The 20,714-nt window shown below is 34.1% G+C and overlaps 1 protein-coding gene across 2 annotated transcripts in view; it reads left to right on the top strand.

The window, feature by feature from the left end:
- Positions 1-20,714, top strand: part of STAG1 (stromal antigen 1) — a 402,070-nt gene that overhangs the window by 253,984 nt on the left and 127,372 nt on the right. For both annotated transcript variants that reach the window (XM_049628788.1, XM_049628789.1), the window contains 2 exons: positions 3,833-3,984; positions 6,020-6,093. In XM_049628788.1, coding sequence (XP_049484745.1) covers positions 3,833-3,984; positions 6,020-6,093 — 226 coding nt within the window. The remainder of the gene's footprint in view (positions 1-3,832; positions 3,985-6,019; positions 6,094-20,714) is intronic.

The following is a 20,714-nucleotide window of genomic DNA, read 5'->3' on the forward strand; positions in this document are numbered from 1 at the left end:
TGATATAGTGCTTAAGAACTTGGACTGTGGAGCATAACTCCCTGTAATCAAATTCTGTCTCTGCCCAGTTGCTGGCTGTGTAACTTTCAAGTCTCTTAGCTGATCTTGGTCTCAGTTTTCTCCTATGTACAAAAAGAATAGTTATAATATACTTACTTGTTTGAGTTATGAGGTATAAATGACTAAGTATGTGTAAAGAGCTTACAAGAGTGGCACATAAAAATAAATAACATTCCTTTTTTCCATAAATGATAGCATTGTATACATACTCACAAGCTTCTTGCTTTTTTTTCCCCCATCAACAAATGTCTTGATAAGCTTTTCTTTTCAGCACATAAATCATGCCTCATTTTTCATTGGATGATGTGTTGTTTTATTTGCTCTAAATAATGTCTTTGATGATGACTTCAAATATATATCTACTGGATATTTCCACTTAGATACCTAATAAAATCAAAGCTTTCTAATTACCCTTGTCTTTTCTTTTGATCTTATTTTCCTACATTATAATCTATAATTTTTTTTTTAGCTAAATCTTCAGAATCTCTCTACCTATTGGTAACACTTTACTTCACGCCAGCATTGTTGTACTGAGTTGCTGAAAGCCAACAACTTGAGAATCATTATTCCAAACTTTTGGCAAAATATTTTCAGCTCCTAGTGTTCTCCTATTTAGTCTTCCTTCTTCCACTTTTACTCTTCTATAATCTGTTCGCACAGTGGTTTTAAATGCAAATCAAACTATTTCTCACCCATACCATATTTTCTGGTGGGTCTTATCTGCTTTAGATTTAATTCCTGAGTTCTGACTAGATTCTAGTAGAACTCTTGTAAACTGGTCTCTTGATTTCTTTCTTACTCTCATCTCCTGCCTCTGTTTCTGTGCTTCAGCTACATTAAATACCTTGCTCTTTTATGAGTGCCCTCTTCATAACAATTTATCTTATAACCTTTGGACTCCTTTACCCTGGAACAATGTTCTGTCATATAATCATATACTCATCCCTTCACTTAATGGTCAAATGTGAACTCTGCAGAGAGGCCTTCTTGCCTGTGACTACCCTTTTTACCATACTTTTTAAAAAAATTCTGTATTTTTCATTATAGATTTTTTTATTAACTGGCATACTTTTTTCGTTTGTATATTCTGTATTAGTTTATTATGTTCACTAACTTAGAATGTAATAACCATGAAGATAGATACTCTAATTCACTTCCGTACTTCTAGTTTGTAGTAGAATAGTGGTTACGTACATACTGGATTGATAGGTGAATGAGGAAGCACTAAATAAGTTTTTATTAAACTCTGTGGTATTAAGGCTAATTTTTTAATTACCAGTCTTTCACAAGCTAATACTTTTGTAACATGCAAGCAAATGAATTATATGTTTCTTAGTGTCATATTATTAGTCAGTAGACATACAATCATTGTCAGATTGTTAAGAACATTTCTAAAAACTTACTTTCGAATTGTACTGATAATCAACTGTGAATAAACCTTTTGTGGTCAGCACCTATTTGCAGACCATACTATGAGTAGCACAGCATTAAAACAGGTTTGCCCTTCTATACCCAGTAGTTAAAATTTGAAGGCTAAATGAAGTATTCTTCTCTTCGGCAAACAAGGAGAAACTACTTCATAGCCAGTGTCACAGAACCAGGCTGAATTCCTGTAGGATTATTAATTTATAAAATAATTCCTTTAGTAATACTGGTGAAATTTAATTAGTGCTCACTCTATGTAGGAATGAGTGTTTTTCACTGGACTCAGATATCACAGTCCCCATGTTATGTATGTGTGATTAAATTAGCAGTCTCTCAGTAGCCATTTATTTGCTAATTGTTGGTAAATGAAATGAAAATTTCAGTTGAAATTTGTTTTACAGATCAATAAGCATTTTATCTCAGTAAATACTGTTATATCCTGTCTTTTTGTGAAAACATATTGACCATTTTGCATTATGTTTATATGTCTAGGATGGGAAGAGGGTCATTACACAGTGGCAGTTGGCCTGTGGGATCTGGGTTCATAAGGAGATATGTAGCTAAAAGCAAAAATCATTAAATTGAAGAAAATTTGTGTCTCAGCTTCCACTAAGGAATTCCAGCCAGGGTTGGTGTTAATTTTAAAGCTTTTCAACTCCTTGATATATAAGTCATTTTGTTTTGGGGACCTGGAGGTATATCCTGAATTAAAACTCCAAAGGGTATGATTTTGTATGCTCAGGACAAACTCTTATTACACTATTATCCATGACTTTGGGCAGTGTGAATGCCCCAGATCCCTCTTGTCTTTGAGCTATTCTCCTTTTTTATACAGATTAATCTAAAAAGTACTTTTAGGGGTGCCTGGGTGGCTTAGTCGGTTAAGTGTCCAACTTCAGCTCAGGTCATAATCTTGCACTTCATGAGTTAGAGCCCCACCTCTGGCTCTGTGCTGACAGCTCGGAGCCTGCAGCCTGCTTTGGATTCTGTCTTCCTCTCTCTCTTCCCCTCCCCGCTTGTGCTCTGTCTTTCACTCTCTCAAAAATAGATAAACTTAAAAAAAAAAAGTACTTTTAACTTTCACAGTATCATCAGATACCCTGACAGTGTGTAAAATATTGTAAAATCACTAGCCTGTATTTTGAAACACGAGAATATTTCTCAACTTACTATTGTGAGACACTGTATCTTAGGAAGAAGTATTTTAATTAAATGTATTTCTAAGTAGTTACTAACTTAAATATATTTGTTTACATCTTGTCTTATATTTTAGCTTAAAGGCAGCAATCACTATTAACATGGAGTTGCCAAAAAGCATACAGAGTTTCAGGTTAACATTATATATATATATATATATATATATATATATATATATATATATATATAGTGTGTGTGTGTGTGTGTGTGCGCGCGCGCGCGCGCGTGCATATAGATAATAGATGTGTTTAACTAAAGGGAAATCATAAGTTTTAAGAGAAATGCATGCTCCTATATAGTTATGGATGTTTGCCGATAAGTGGATCAGTATTCCAAAACATTGATCAGTTCATTTTTTAAAACTGCACATTCGTTCATACTTGCAGATGAATAAATAACCTAGAAAGAGAAAAAAAGGAAGTTTTTTTTACCAGCACAAACTCTTAGTCCTTTGTCAGTATTTTTCTACACTATCAATAATGAAAATAAATATGAGTAGAGAAAAGTTTAAGGTTTGTGTTATACCTGTTTTTCAGATGACTTGAAACACAAGTTTGAAAATAAAGATTTGCAAATCCAAGTGAACATTTAAAAGTACATTAACACTGTGAGGAAAATAGGTCAATCAGAAGTTCACGGGGTACATTTTTGATTAATGAGTTTGGTAGGATCTGTATTTCAGGGTTTGGGAGTTATGCTATTCACTGAGAACAAACCATCTTTGTGGGTAAGGGTCATGAATTGATTGTAAATATCTAAGCCATCTTTGAAGTGTCTAAAGGTATTAAAGATGCAATTGTATACACAGAACTCATGGGCAGGAGAAAAACCTAACATGCATATTTGAAGGTCGGGAAGAGGGGGTGTTAAATTCTTCCTGCTGCTAATTAGGATGGAGCTGATTTTAAGGAGGAAAATGTTGTGAACTAAGCTATAGAGACACTAAGGCACAGAAAATTATGTTGCAGCCTAAGATCGTGACTTTATTTCTATAAAGTTAAGTTTTCTTTTTTTAATTTGTTATGCCGGAGTTGTAAAACATAGAAACTGACTAGTTTGTTTCCTTCACCCATTTCCATTATAAATTTGTTATCTTACGGATGAAAATCTTATTAATAGGTGAAAACCATAATCTTCCTTTATTTCATAGCCATGAAGCTCATGACTGCGTTGGTGAATGTTGCCTTAAACCTCAGTATTCATCAGGATAACACACAAAGACAATATGAAGCTGAGAGAAATAAAATGATTGGGAAGAGAGCTAATGAAAGGTTGGAGTTACTTCTTCAGAAACGCAAAGAGGTAAGTTTCATACGATCTTAAAAAGGTATGTGTGATTTTGTTTTTTGTTTGTTTGTTTGTTTTTGATGGGGCTGCGTGTGGCTGTGTGTGTGAGAGAGAGACAGAGGGACAGAGGGAGGGAGCAAGTGTGTTGTATGTATTTTAAATTATTTATTTAAGTCAGATGTGTGATCTCAAGGTTTCAAATTAAACTGGAATGTTCAGCCACTGATTATCTGAGTGCTGTCTGATGGCTGAAGAGAATCATAAAACAATCCTATGTTTGAAAGAAGGTAGTCTAGGGGTCAGGTAACTCAGAAAGATTATCAGGCTGTGAATTCAGAAAGCATAATAAATAGTATGGTCAGAGCTGGGTGCTAGCAAAGCTGCCCTTCTAGAAGGAAGCCAAAGACTACTTATTAGCTGATGAATAAGGCATTCCTATAAATAAGATTGGTCTCAGTTTTACACTGCAATTTTCATGTATGTGTGTGTGTGTGTATATATATATATGTGTGTATATATATATATATACACACATATATATATACACACACACACACACACACATATATATATATACACACACACATATATATATATATATCTTGAAAGTGTTTTAAACTGGGTTTTTAGTAGGTAATATTTTTATTTGCCCAATAGGAAATCAAATTTTAAATATACAGTATTTTAACTTGAAAACAGAATAATATCACATTGCTACAAATAAATTACTGATGAATAATGGGTTATAACAGGCAACACGAAACGCAAACTAATTTTAAATTATTACCCATGCTGTATTAGGGTGCTAGCTGGGGCTGCTGTAACAGATACCAACACAGACTAAGTGGCTTCAAGTTGAAGATAACTCCAGTTTCTCCATGACTTCCGTGTGTGTCTGTGTCTCTAAATTTCTGCTTTCTATAAAGACACCAGTAATAATGGATTCAGGACCCACCTTACTTTAGAATGACCCCATCTTAACTAATTACATCTGACACAATCCTATTTCCAAATAAGGTTTGAGGTACTGGGGCATTAGGACTTCAGCATATGAATTTCTGAGGAACACAGTTAAAATCATATATAATACTTGAAATTTTGTGAAAGTAAATTTTGGAACTGTGCATCAGTAAGTACTATTAACCAAACTGTATGCCTCTTATAAATTAATTTTTTATATAATAAAACATATAAAATAAAAAAAATTATTTCAGTAAAACTGAAATAAAGCATACAGCAAAAGAGTAAGTCTGAAGGAATTTTATTCTCACACTCTTATAAGTAATAAAAGCAAATTATTTCACTGAGTATTACTACACAAGAGATTATAATAAGAAATATCACTTGGAATGTAATTTTGTATAAGTGCTTTTGTTCCTCTTGAGCAGTAACTAAGCTCAAACTTTAACTATGATCAGTAGTATTTCCTGAATTTTATATCATTACTAGACTATTTTATTTTGTTGCTGCATTCTATGACTAATGGCGAGGATTGCTTCTATCTTCAATTATGCCTTCTGTATTGGGAACTTGGCCTAGTCTCAGTTATGGGCTAAACAGATGCAGAGTAATATTTGGATACTTTAGGTCGAATAGTAAGTTTCTTTTACAGTGGCAAATATGATCAAGGATGGCCTGCTACCAAGAGAGGCAAAACAAGCCAGGGGCCTGACTTTGTTGGAAGAGGTATAGAAATTGAGACTTCTTAAAAACAATAAAAAGAAAGAAAGACAGACAGAAATTGAGGCTTCTTCTCAAAGCAGGTAGTATTTTGGATATTGGAATCTGGCCACATTTAGCCACATCACACTTTTGTTAGTTACTGTGTGTATGTATGTGTAAAGAGAGACAAAGAGGTTCTGAAGTCAGTTTAGTAAAGCTTTTGAAGTAATGCAGTAGTACTGGTAATTTCAAACAAGTGATGCACAATAAGTGAAAAAAAGGATTGATTATTATTCAGAATGAGAATAACTGGGAATTAAAAATAACTGGAACTGTTCATTTCAAATAAAATGATCAGGATTTAACTTTTTTTGTTTTTTCATTTCAGCTACAGGAAAACCAGGATGAAATTGAAAATATGATGAATTCTATTTTTAAGGGTATATTTGTTCATAGATACCGGTAAGGAATTTTAAAAATCACTTAGATTTTTAACTTAAATAATTTATTGCTTTTTTTGTAGTCCTAGGTAATTATAAAAATAGGAAACCCTCTATTTGTTTTGTTCTTTGGGAAACAGCGTTGGCTCTAAAAGCTAAATAAATGTCATACTACTGTTGTGGAAGAAATTGTTTTTTGTTTTTAAGTTTATTAGAAAAAGAGCACAAGTGGGGAAGGGGCAGAGAGAGAGAGTGAATCTAAAGCAGGCTCTGCACTGTCAGCATGGAGCCTAATGTGCGGCTCAAACCCACAAACCATGAGATCATGACTTGAGTTGTAACCAAGAGTCAGATGCTGCACCAACTGAGCCACCCAGGCACCCCTATTGTGGAGGAAATTGTAACACTGCCATACTCTTTTAAGTTCAGATCATATATTGTTAGAAGCATTCAGTATATTTGGATTTATACTGATGGACTATTTATTAATAGGATATCATTAAATTAATGTGGTCTTAATATAATAAGATGTGATTGTCTTGATATTTGAAAAAATTCAATGCCCTGCTTCCTGTCCTGTGATACTCATCTTGTTTCACGGTCAAATTAACCAGGAGTGTTTTAAAAATACATCTTTGAAGATGGGAGAAAAGTTGACAAAAAAAGGGCACCTCTGTAAATAATCAACAACTCTTCTTTACCTTCATCTATACACATGAAAATAGAACCAAAGTATTTTTGTCATGCTCCATTGCAAGCCAGTTTAGTCTTTCTGTGAAGTTTTTAATTGTTGACTACATTATTAAGCAGTATATTTCACAGAGAATTAATGAATCATCTACATTAACTTGCTATGTTCTTTTAGTTAGGCATGATGTATGTTTAGGTAGATAGACACAGATAATAGAAGCACTGTTTTTAGATACATTTGAGACTTTTAATTGGCCAGTTAATTAATTAATTAATTAATTTATTTATTTATTTATTTTTAATTTTTTTTTTAATGTTTTATTTATTTTTGACAGAGAGAGAGAGACAGAGCATGAGCGGGGGAGGGTCAGAGAGAGAGGGAGACACAGAATCCGAAGCAGGCTCCAGGCTCTGAGCCATCAGCACAGAGCCCGATGCAGGGCTCCAACTCACAGACCGCGAGATCATGACCTGAGCCGAAGTTGGACGCTCAACTGACTGAGCCACCCAGGCGCCCCAGTTGGCCAGTTAATTTAAAAAGTTAGTTAAAACAGGGAAATCCATTAAAAAAAAAAAGAAGTGTAGTTTGATATTTTAACTTAAACGTCTTGTTTTAATTCAGAGTATGAAAAAGACGTTTAATCTTCTTGGTAATTTTTTTAATGTTTATTTATTTTGAGAGGGAACATGCCACGTGAGTGGGAGAGGGGCAGAGAGAGGGAAAGAGAGAAACCCATGCATAGCATGGAGCCTGATGTGAGGCTTAATCCCACAAACCATGAGATCATGACCTAAGCTGAAATCCAGGGTTGGTCGCTCAACGGACTGAGCCACCCACACACCCCCTACCTTTTTTTTAAATCTTCTTGATATTTATACAAAGAAAAAGAAAACACTAACTTGAAAAGATATATGCACTCCTATGTTAATTATAGCGTTATTTATAATAACCAAGATATGAAAACAACCTATAGGTTGATGAATGGATAAAGAAATTTTATATATACAGTGGAATATTTTTCAGCCATTAAAAAATAATGAAATCTTGTAATTTGCAACAACATGGATGGACCTCAAGAACATTATGCTGAGTGAAATAACTCAAGCAGAGAAGGACAAATACTGTGGATTATATGTGGAATCTAAAAACAACAACAAACTCATAGGTACAGAAAACAGATTGGTGGTTGCCAGAGGCAGGATGGATGAGGAAAATGGGTGAAGGGGGTCAAAAAGTAAAAAGGATAAAAAAAGATGAGCTACTGAACAGCACCAGAAGTTAGCTTGCTGTTATCTAGTAATTTGTGACTATCTGCTGTATTATTAGGAAATTTAGGCTAGTTTAATAAATTCACACCTAACTTCTTGAATGAATAATAGAACTTTTAGAAGAAACCTGGAAGATTACAATGCACTGGGAAGGGGTATCTGGGGTGCTCAGTGAGTTAAGTGTCTGACTTGATTTCTGCTCAAGTCATGATCTCATGATTCATGAGATCGAGCCTTGTGTCAGGCTCTGTGCTGATAGCACAGAGCCCGCTTGTGATTCTCTCTCTCCCTCTCTCTCTGCCTCTTCTCTGCTCATGCTGTCTCAAAATAAATAAACCTTTTTTTTTTTTTTCCCTTTAACACACTGGGAAAATGTGTTTAATAGCTGATTAAAAAAAGATACTGAGAGAGACTGTATAGCCTGATAGGGACACACATCCTGAAGTTGGAGATGTTTGGGATTTGGGGAACTAAACCAATCAATTAAAAAAAAAAAAAAAAAAAGAAAAGAAAAAAGCCACCTGTCTTTTAAATAAACTTAAGAATAAGAAAACAAAATTATTTATATTTACTCACAGATTTACCATTTCCAGCTCTCCTCATTCCTGAGTTTCTCTGTTATTGCTTTACTTCTACCTGTTTTATTTTTTTATATGAAAAACTCTTTATTTCACCAAAAAAAAAAAAAAATAGGACCAAGGCCTTTAATTTCAGTATGGAATATTTGATTATAATTTCATATTCTCTTTTGTTCATAAACTACACATGTAGTAAGTTATAGAAAAGTTAATTTTTTAAAAAGCCAGAATTTTCAGGGACGCCTGGGTGGCTCAGTCCGTTATGTGTCTGACTTAGGCTCAGGTCATGATCTCACAATTCGTAGGTTCAAGCCCCGCATCGAGCTCTGAACTGACAGCTTAGAGCCTGGAGCCTACTTCAAATTCTGTCTCCCTCTCTCTCTGCCCCTCTTCCAGTCATGCTCTGTCACTCTTTCTCTCAAAAATAAACATTAAAAAATTTTTAAAAAACAAGAATTTCCATATATTTGCCATGTAGTCTTTTTCTATTATAACTTTATAAAGGTATAATTAATGTAAAACAAATTACATGTTATATAATTTTTTATAAGACCTATATATTTGGTCCTTTGGAACTTTTAGTCATACCTGCCAACCACTGGAGGGCTGGGGGACTGAAGGTTGAATCAGCTGATGGCAATGGCTTAGTCAATCATGAATATTCAGTGAAACCTCCATAAAAATCCAAAGGACTGGTTCAGAGAGCTTGGTGAACACAAACAAAGTAACACACCTAGAATGGGCACGAAAGCTATGTGCCCTTTCTCCATACCTTGCCCCGTGTATGTCTTCATCTGGCTATTGATTCAAATCCTTTATCATATCCTTTAGTTAATTGGTTAACGTAATTGTTCCCCTGAGTTTTATGAGCTGCTCTTGCATATTAAAAGAATATAAAGAGGATGTGGTTGGAACCTCCAGTCTAATAGCCCATGGGTCACAAGCACAGGTAACAAAAAGCCTAGGGCTTATGATTGGCATTTGAAGTGGAGGATAGAGGACAATCTTGAAGGGCTGAGCTCTTAACCTGTGGAGTCTGATGCTGTGTCCAGGTAGACAGTGTCAGAATTGAGCTGAATTCTCAGAAACCAGTAAGTATTGTTGGTGTGTGTGCGTGCAGGCAAAAACCCATGCCCCAAATTCAAATTGGGTCCAGGAACCCAAAAAGAGTTGGTGTCAGACACAGTTAAGTGCCTAAGTTTTGACATATATACACCTGTACAACTACTACAAGCAAGATAATGGAATATATCCATCATCCTGAAAAGTTTTCTCTTGCCACTTTGTAATTCCTCCCTACCTCCCTTTCTTCCAGTCTTCCCCTGCTCCCCAGAATCAATCAATTATCAATTTGCTAACTGTTTACATTTTTTAGGATTTCATAGGAATGGAATTATACAGTATGTACTCCTGATTTTTGTTGTTGTTTTCATCTGACTTTTTTCACTAAGCCTAATTAGTGTTCATAAGTTTCATGAGTTTTAATAAGTTTTTCACATATACCTTTTATCAGATTGAGGAAATATCCCTTCTGTTCCTAGTTTTCTGAGAGTTTTTATTAGAAATGAATTTTGGATTTTGTCAAATACTTTTCTACATCTGTGGAGGTTGGTATATATGGTTTTTCTTTTTTAAGACTGTTAATGTGAACTAAATTGGTTGATTTTATAATCTTAGCCTTAAATTCTTTGGCTAAACCCACAGTCATGATAAATTTTTCTTTCTAAATAAATTTGCTAAACTTTTCCTAAGAATTATAGTTCTCTGTTCAAGAGAGATCTATATAGATCTTTTTTTAAATTTTTTTTCTTTTTAAATTTGAGAGAGAGAAGAGAGCATGTGCATCAACAAGGGGGAGGGGCATAGGGGCAGAAGGAGAGAGAGAATACCAAGTAGGTTCCACGCTCAGCACGGAGCCTGACACAGCGCTTGATCCCACAACCCTGGGATCATGATCTGAGCCAAAATCAAAAGTCAGACACTCAACCAACTAAGCCACCCAGGCTCCCCAAGAGAGATGTGTATCTCTTAACTTTTAATTTTATTGAATGTCTCTGACTGCTTTTGGTACTGTGGAAATGCTGGCTTTGTTGAATGAGCTGCAATGTGTTATCTCCTTTTTAATCATCTGGAAGAGTTTAATAATATTTTTTTTTTTTCACATAGGCATTATACCATTGGGACTGAGTGTTTTCTTTGTAGGGATGTCTTTAATTGCAAATTAAATTTCTTTAATAGATAGATATAAGTCTTTTCAGTATCAAGAAAATGATACGTTGATCTGCGTTGTTGAATTATATTCAACAATTATCAGCATAAAGTTGTTCATAAAATATCATTGGTTTCACATCTCTCATACCGATTGTATTTATTTTTCTTAAAAAGTATGATTTTGGTTACATTGAACTCTATTATTTTTCTATTTTCTATCACATTGATTTCTGCAATTTTATTTATTTCCTTTTTCTGCTTACTTTGGGTTTCATTTACTCTGCTTTTTAGCTTCACAAGGTGGAAAGTGGGGTAATTGATTTGAGGCCTGTTTTCTAACAGTAGAATTTACTGCTATAAATCTCTCTTAGTATTGCTTTAGCTGTATCCCCTAAATTTGGATATGTTGTGTTTCCATTTTCATTCAGCTCAAATACTTTCTAATTTCCTTTTTGACTTGTTTCCTTGACAAGAAGAAAGTATTTAGTTTACAAACATCTGAGAACTTTCTGTTATTGATTTCTAATTTAATTCCATTGTAGTCAGAGAACATACTTTGTGTAATTTGAATGCTTTCAAATTTATTGAGTTGTGTTTTATGACCCACAATATGGTCTATCTTAAGAAATGTTCTATTTACTCAGGAAAAATTACATACTGTGCTTTTGTTTTTAGGTCAAAATCTGTTAGTGTTGTTCAAGTAATTTCTATCCTTACTGATTTTCTGTCTGTTTATTCTAACCAATATTGAGAGGGTTTTTGTAGAAGTACTTTTGTATTCTTGATTCAAGTCCCTTATCACATAAATGGTTTGCAATTTTTTTTCTTGCCTGTGGCTTTGTTTTCATTTTCTTAATGATACCTTACCTTTTGAAGAGCAAAAGTATTCCATTTGAAGGAAGTAATTTATTCACTTTTCTTCTGTGTACATGCTTTTGATATCTGTGAACATTTTTCCTAACCCCAAATTTTTTTCTGTGTTTTATTCTAGAAATTTAATAACTTAATCTTATAAGTTAAAATATATATAAAGTTAACTATTATGTATTTTTTGGATATAAGGCTATAAGTCAACTTTTTACGTATAGATATTCATTTGTCCAAGCACCATTTGGTGAAATACTACCCTCCTCCAATTGAATTGCCTTGGAGCTTTTTTTCTTTTTTTAAGTAATCTGTACAACCAATGTGGGGCTCCAACTCATGACCCCCCCCCCCAGATTAGGTTAAGAGTCCCACACTCTACTGACTAAACCAGCCAGGTACCCCTCCTTGGAGCTTTTCTTGAAAACTAAATGAACATGAATGCAAAGATTAATTTATGGATTTTTCTAATCTGTCCTTATACCCATACCATCTGTATTGATTAAAGCTTAGAGATATAATTGATGTAGGACCTGTAAGTTTAAGTTGTACAATGTGATGATTTGATTCACATATATGATGTGAAGTGATTACCACAGTAAGGTTACTTAACACCTCAGTTGTCTCACGTAAGCACCTTCTTTGTGTGGTGGTGATTACATTTAAGATTTTCTCTCTTAGCAACTTCCAAGTATGTAATAAATACAGCTTTGTTAACTGTAGTCACAATGCTGTACATTAGATCTCTAGAACTTACTCATCTTATAACTGGAAGTTTGTACTCTTTGACCAACATATCTCCATTTCTGTCATTCCCCAGCCTCCAGCAACCACCATTCTACTCTATTTCTTTGAGTTTGGCTTATTTAGATTCCATGTATAAGTAGAACATGCTTACTTGTCTTTTTTCAGAGTACCTTTAAAAAATTAGGTTGTGTTAAATCCTCCTACTTTGTTCTTTTTCAAAATTATTGTGACAATTATAGATTTTTGTATTTCTATGTAAATTTTAGAGTCAACATGTCAATTTTTAAAAAATTTGTATTTCTTCATTTTGAGAGAGAGAGAGAAAGAGACAGTGCAAGCAGGGGTGTGACAAAAAGAGAGCAAGAGAGAGAATCCAAGCAGCCTCTACGCTGTCAGCACAGATCCCAACATGGGGCTTGATCTCATGAACTGTGAGATCATGACCTGAGCCAAAACCAAGAGTCGGATGCTTAACCAACTGAGCCAGCTAGGTGCCCCCAGCTTGTCAATTTTTACATAAAAGTCTGCTGGAATTCTGATGGAGAATATGACTCTATAGACCAATGCAGAGGGAATTGCATTTTTCACATTTTGAATCTTCCAATCTATGAATAGAGATTGTTATCTCCACTTGTTTAGATATTCTTTAATTTCTCTTGGCTGTTTTTCATGATTTTTCAAGTACAAATCTTACACTACTACTTTCATTAAATTTAGTTTAAGTGTTTTCATTTTTTATTCTATTGTAAATGAAATTGTTCTCTTAATTTCTATTCTAGATTCTTCCTTACTAATGTATAAAAAATACAGGTGATTTTTTTTTTATTCCTTCAGAATTACAAGATACTTTCATTGTTCTATAGTCTTGAGATTTTGTTTGTTTTTGTAGATTATTTAGGATTTTCTACATAACATGTCATGTCATATGTGAATAAAGACCGTTTTAATTCCTACTTCCTATCTAAGTCTAAACACTTTCTATTTCTGTGTCTTTAATTTTTTTTTTTTTAACTTATTACACTGGCTATAGAACTTCACTACAAAACTGGGTAAAAGTGGTAAGAGAAGACAGCTTTCCTTTTTTCCTAATCTTAAGGGGAAAACAGCCTTTAATGTCAGTAGCTATTAAGTTTTATATTGATACCCTTTAGTCAGATGAAGAAATTCCCTTGTAACCTTATTTCATATGTTGTTTTTATCATGATTGACTGATTTTATTTTTTTTCTGTTTCAGTTAAGATGAAAATACAGACTTTTTCCTTTATTCTGTTAAGATAGTGCATTATATTAATTATATTAATTGATTTCCAGATATTAGACCAATTTTGTATTCTGGTAAAAATTCTACATCATCCTGATACATAATCCTTTTACATGCTGCTGGATTCAGTTTGCTAATATTTTATTAAGGATTTTTGTGTCTCCTCTCATAGGGGGGCATTAATCTGCTAACTGGCCTCATAGAATATCTGGGAAGTCTTCCCTTCTGCTCTGTTTCCTGAAAGAGTTTATGAAAGATTAGTATTATTTCTTTTTTATTAATTTGATCGAATTCACCAGTGAAGCCCTTTAAGCCTAGCTGGTATTTTTGGATGATGATTTTCATTTACTGATTAAATATCTTGTTACACATTTTTCCTGTTTGGTTGTTTTTTTTAACATTCATTCATTTTTGAGACAGTGCAAGTGGGGGAGGGCAGAGTAAGAGGGAGACACAGAATCCAAAGCAGGCTCCAGGCTCTAAGCTGTCATCACAGAGCCCGATGCGGGGCTCGAACTTACGAACTATGAGATCATGACCTAAGCCAAAGTCAGAGGCTCAGCCGACTGAGCCACCCAGGTGCCTCTGGTTTTTCTGTTTATTGATTCATTATAGTAATTTTTGTCTTTCAAACAATATGTCCATTTCATGTATATTGCAGATTTGATGGCATAGTGTGGCTTCTGATAGATATTTCCTTGGAATCCTTTTTATTTCTGTAGGATTGGCAGTGATGCCTATTTGATTTTTGTTTGTTTTTGTATCTTCTTTCCTTTTTGTCTTAGTCTAGCTAAAGGTTTATCCATTTTACTGATCTTTTCAAAGATTGAACTTTTGGTTTCATTGACATTATTTATGTATTTTTTATTTCACTGATTTTTGCTTTATTCCTTATTTCTTTTCTGTCTGATTGCTTTCGTTTTAATTTATTCATCTCTTTCTAGTTTCTTAAGGTAGAAACTGAGGTTACTGATCTTATATCCCTCTTCCTTTCTTATCTAGCCTTTTAAGGCATAAATTTCCCACAAAGCACTGCTTTAGTGACATAGCAGGATTTTTGATAATGATATATTTTAATATTTATTCTATACAAATCATTTCCTTATTTCTGTATTGAGATTTCTTCTTTGACTCATGGGTTATTAAGTCTTTTGTTTAATTTTTAAATATTTGGAGATCTTCCATTAATTTCTACTATTAATTTCTAATTTAACTTTGTTGTGGTTATTAAACATACTTTAAGGGATTTCAATCATTTTACATTTAATGGGACTTGTTTTTTCCCTATCCTTTTGAATTATTGAAAAAAAAAAAATAGTTCCATGCCAAAATGCCATAGGTTTCTACTGTTTTAACCCAAAGGTTGACAACATTTTTGAATAAATGCTTCTCAGTTCTTTTGGTTGATTTCCAGGAAGCTGAAATGATTGTTTTTGTCTTCATAGTTCTTTTTTGGGAGAAAACATTTCCCAACCACTTCACTCTCCTATTGCCTCACATTCATTTTTAAAAGATATTCTCTCTTGTTAATGGAATTCTAGGTTGACATTTTGGGATTTTTTTTAGCACTTGAAAGAATTGATCCACTCTCTTTGGTTTCCCTTGTTTCCAACTAGAAAGAAATCTGTCATTCTTTTCTTACATATTTTATAGTTTATTTTTTTGCTGTGATTGCGTTTAAAAGTTTTATCGCTACAACTAGTAGAGATAACCAATGCTGTTAACCTATTCTGTTACAATGTTTTTTGCCGCCATTTTCTTAATGTTTGTTTCATCTCTTCCATGCTCTCCTCAAACATACATACTTGTTATAACAACTGTTTGAATGTTTTTATAAATATTCATCTACTTTTTTCTTAGACATGATTATGTGTAATCCTTATTTTTAAGGTTTGTTATATGGACCAGAGCAGTATTTTGTCTAAGACTAATTTCCTCCCAATACTAAGATAATAGCATTTTCTGAACTGAACTCTACTCTGAACTCTAGCCCTGTGAATTGCAAGGTTTTTCTGCTCTGGCTCATTGGGACACAAAATACTCCCAGCTCTGCATGTGCTATCTCCTCTCCCCATTCTTTCCCCAGCTTTAGGTGGTTTGTTTGTGTGTGTGTGTGTGCTTTTTAATATTCAGCTGATGAGGATACAGTCTTTGTGCAGATCTTCAGAGGTTACTGTCTATGTACATCTCTCCCCTCTGATACTATGCCTTGTAAAAATCTAGCCACTTTGTACTCTAGAGTCCCAACTCTTTCTCCTCAACTCAGGGATATACCCAGCCTCTGTCTTGGTTCCTCTGCCAATACTGCTACCTGGCAGGCACCAATCTGGTGCATTCTGAATTACCTTATTTGTTACTCTCTCTCAAAGATTACTGTCCTGCTCTGCCTAATAGCCAACATCTAAAAGTCATTATTTTATATATCTTACTCAGGTTTTTAGTTTTTTCAAGTGGGTATATAAATCCTGTCCATCGTGACTCAGCCATGCAATCTTAGTACGGAATCCATATTATTTTTTTATTATTTTACCTTAGTCTTCAATGCTAACATTACGTAATTTTTATTTTAGAGTTTCACCCTTATTGAATCTTGCCAAAGCTTCAACTAATCATTCTCATAAAAAAAATTCTTTAATTTTGTTACCCTATTGATTTTTATTTAATGAGGCCTTAAATAAACTAGTATTCATCTGTCACAGCTTACTTTTGATACATTAAAATTTTAGCTGTGCGAACCAGAATTACAAACAGTTGAGAATGTGACCTGCCTTCCAAAGTTATCAGTTAGAGGTACCAATCATTGATTTTTCCAGAAGTATTACTTACTCTGTAAAGGGGTGATGTTACTGCATGTACGTACTAGAAATAGAAGGTGCTGTGCAGTGATGGCACTTTAATGCCTTGAGTCTCACATGCTACTTTAATGTCAGACAAATATTGAATATTGGAGTGGCTCAGTCGGTTAAATGTCTGACTTTGGCTCAGGTCATGATCTCGCGGTCCGTGAGTTTGAGTCTTGCATCAGGCTCTGTGCTGACAGCTCAGAGCCTGGGGCCTGCTTCAGATCTGTGTCTCCCTCTCTCTCTCTGCCCCTCCCCTGCTCACACGCTCTGTCTCTGTCTCTCAAAAATAAATAAATGTTAAAAAAATTATAAAATAAAAATATTGAATATTAATCTATATGCTGGTAGATCTAACTACTAATTTATAGGAGATAATGGAAAATAGAAGAGCTTTTTGTATGACTCCATCTTCATGGTATCATTTTAGCCCAGAATGTAATGAATTATACAGACCAAAATGACCCATTTCCTTCAACAAATAAATGGCATATAATAAGAACAAGTAGGTATAAAAACACAATATAAAATATTGGATATGAAAAATATATTTATGATATAGATAGATATTTAGTGAACAAGATACACTCTAGACTGTTGAAGGCACAATTAGTGAATTAGAATATAATACTGAGGATTTAACCCCAGCAAAGAAGATATGGAATAACATTTCTAATACATGCGGGATTGTTTGAGAGGCTTCATAAGTCCTTTACATAGGATTCCAAAAGAAGAGAAAGGTATTGGAAAGAAGTGGTATTAATGAGAAAGCTGAAATTTTATAAAATCGGTTAAAATAGAATTGTCAGATTGGAAAGACTTAATGAGTATTGAGTAGGTTAAGAAAATATTTCACTTTTAATCGTGCCATAGTCAAAGTGCATAACATGAAACATTATGAGAAAATCTTAAAAGCAACCAAAAAAAAGACTATTATTTCAGTGGTGGAACACACCATAAGAACAAACAATGGAAGAGGAGGTAACAGAGCAAAGATTGCAATAATTTGAGAGGACAAAAAATGGATGTCTTTTGTTCTCTTTTACTTTTTTATACTATAGTGAAACATTTTGTAATAATGTTTTCAGAGTTATTATACAATACTGTGTTATGATTTATTCTGAGCAAATTGCCATCTTTTTAAAATTTTAGTCATCTTCCTAATATTTTTTTAAATTTCTTTCTAACATTTTTGAGAGGGAGAGAGACAGAGCACGAGTGGGGGAGAGGCAGAGAGAGGGGAGATGCACAATTGGAAGCTGGCTCCAGGCTATAAGCTGTCAGCACAGGGCCCCATGCAGGACTCAGACCCATGAACCGCAAGATCATGACCTGAGCTGAAGTCGGATGCTTAACCAACTGAGCCACCCATGACCCCTAATATTTTTCATTTTTTACTTAACCTGTGTGTCAGGTTGATAGTTCAAATGTGAATATAAATTAAAGATACTGTTCTTTAAAAGTTAATGTATTCTTCACATTCAACTTTTAATCTTATGCCTTAAACTTTTGTTAATAGTAAAATAGTGAGTAATGCAGGATAGCAGATAGCCATGTCACCTGTTCTGTATGAAACTCTCAGTGATGTAGTGCCTTTCATTTTGTCACTATTTTCACTAAAGGATAATGGAATAAAAATGAGGTGAAAAATATTTGCAATTTCTAAAACTATTGTATTTCTAATGCATTTTAATCATCCTGGATAATCCAGGTTGATCGTTATTTGATTTTCCTGAAATAATTAAATGAAAAATCTGGATTTAACTAACAGAAAGGAGAGTTGCAGCTCTTCAGGTCTGCTTTTAAACATTACTGCTTCACAGAATCCTTCCTTGACCCCATCTTCACCCTTCTAACATTTTTCTATGCCTCTGTGTTCCCTGTACTGCCCTTTACTAAAATTTATCATTTGCTTAGATAATTTATTTTAAGTTAAGGTCTTTATTAAGTTCTTGTTCTCAGTCTAATAAAGGATACAATATGACTTTTCAGTAATTCTTTAGCTGTTCCTTTCGCTTTTGGGCTATTTTTTTTTTTTTAATTCTTCAAGTTCTAGTTTAGAAAATATAATTTTTTTAGCCAAATATTAGTGACAAAATTGGTTGAGACATGAATTCATTTTGTGCTACAATTTAGATAGCAGCCTTCTTGGCACTTGTAATTATTTCTCACTCTAGAGCTCTCATGAGATTCCTTGTACATGAGAGATAATTGTAAGTGTCACAATGCCCCTATTAGCCAAGAGTTATTCTCCAAAATTTGTATTGCAGTCATTTTAATTTAGTCTACTTCCTTACTGGGAAAGCATCTGTAAGAGTAGTACAAGAAACATTTCATTAAAATACACTGGAGTTAAATTTCATTTTGTTGTAAGCAGAAAATAATTTGAATTCCATCTGCCAAGAAAGCAATTCAAAATGAAAACTTTAAAGTCTATATATTAAAGAGCCACATCTCCCATAAAGGCACACTAACTGTGAAGGTCAGTAAATTAGATAAGTTTTTCATAGAAATGAACATAATTTTTTTGTGCTGTGACATAGAGTTACAACAAAGGATTAATCACCACAGAATTATTATTTTCTAGGTTTTTTTTTCTTTTTGAGTTCAAAAGTAAAGTGAACCTGACTTCAATTTTAGTTTTCATTTCAAGGCTGCAATACCACAATTATGAAAATTAGTTAATCTTATGATTGCCTTTTACACCTTCCCCTGTTGTACTAACTTTTTTACCCCCTTTAATCTTTGCTTTGGAAATTCCCAAATATCACGTAAACATTACTATTTTTTTTTTTAATTTTTTTAATGTTTATTTTTGAGAGGGAGACAGAGCACAAATGGGGAAAGGGAGACACAGAATCTGAAGCAGGCTCCAGGCTCTGAGTTGTCAGCACAAAGCCCAGTGTGGGCCCGGAGCTCATGAGCCATGAGATCAGGACCTGAGCTGAAGTCAGATGCCTGACCAACTAAGCCAGCTGGGCACCCCTAAACATTACTTTTCCAAATGGACTGAGGGTGTTGGAAATAGATATTAAGGTGTTAAAAAGAACTTTAATATGAAAATCAAGGGTTAGTGGAATATTTCAAAAACATACTGCATTTTTATTGTACACTTTGCTCAAATAAAATGTTCATAGAGGGCAAGAAAGCTATATCTGGTAATAAGAGGATATGACAGAACTAACATCACAGGAGCTTGATAGAACAATCAGTGTTGTTATTTAGAGTAAAATGAAGGCATTGTAAGCATAGAGATGACCACAGACATGTAGATACTGATGCACTTAAGCTATTTGGACTAAGGAAGAACTCACTCATGGACCAGACTAGAAGATTGGTTATTGGTATGGGTCTTCGATAATAGTAGAAAGTAATGATATGTTTTGTCATGTAACAAACCACTCCATGTGGTTGATTCTAATATGGCTTACTTAGGTGGCTGGTGGCAGAAAGACCCCAGTTGAGAAAGACTCACCATGTGGAGTTCTCTTTTGGGCAGCTAGAATGTCCTCAGGACATGGCTCAGAGAGAGTGATCCAAGAAAGTGAAGTCACAAAGCAGAAGTCACGATCTCTTTTATGACCTAACCTCGAGTCAAAATCCATCATTTCTACCACACTATATTTGTTAGAAACAAATTACTAAGTATACCCACATTAAAAAAAATAAGAATGTATCTCTACAAAAAACAATTAACAAGGAATTTGTGGACATATTTTAAAACTACCACAAAGGAGTTCTAATTTTATGTATAATCTGTGATTACATAATATAATTACCTATAGAGAATGATTAGTCTAACAGGATGGTATCAGCAGGCATAGTGGATTGGAATTTCAAAACCTGAACAGGAAACAAATTGCCTCGGGACTTTTAATAGTAGCAGAATGTGCTGTCTGACCACACATAGTCAAATTGTAAGTCTAGAAAGGATATTAAGAAAAATTTTTTTAATGTTTATTCATTTTTGAGAGACAGAGACAGCGCACGAGCAGGGGAGGAGCAGAGAGAGAGAGCACATGGAATCTGAAGCAGGCTCCTGGCTCTGAGCTATCAGCGCAGAGCCCGACACGCGCTCAGACTCGTAAACCATGAGATCATGACCTGAGCCGAAGTCAGATGCTCAACCAACTGAGCCACCCAGGAGCACTGGATATTAAAAATTCTTTAGTTAAGGGGGGGA

The sequence above is a fragment of the Panthera uncia genome, chromosome C2 (assembly GCF_023721935.1).
Source record: "Panthera uncia isolate 11264 chromosome C2, Puncia_PCG_1.0, whole genome shotgun sequence".
In the NCBI taxonomy this organism is placed as follows: domain Eukaryota; kingdom Metazoa; phylum Chordata; class Mammalia; order Carnivora; family Felidae; genus Panthera; species Panthera uncia.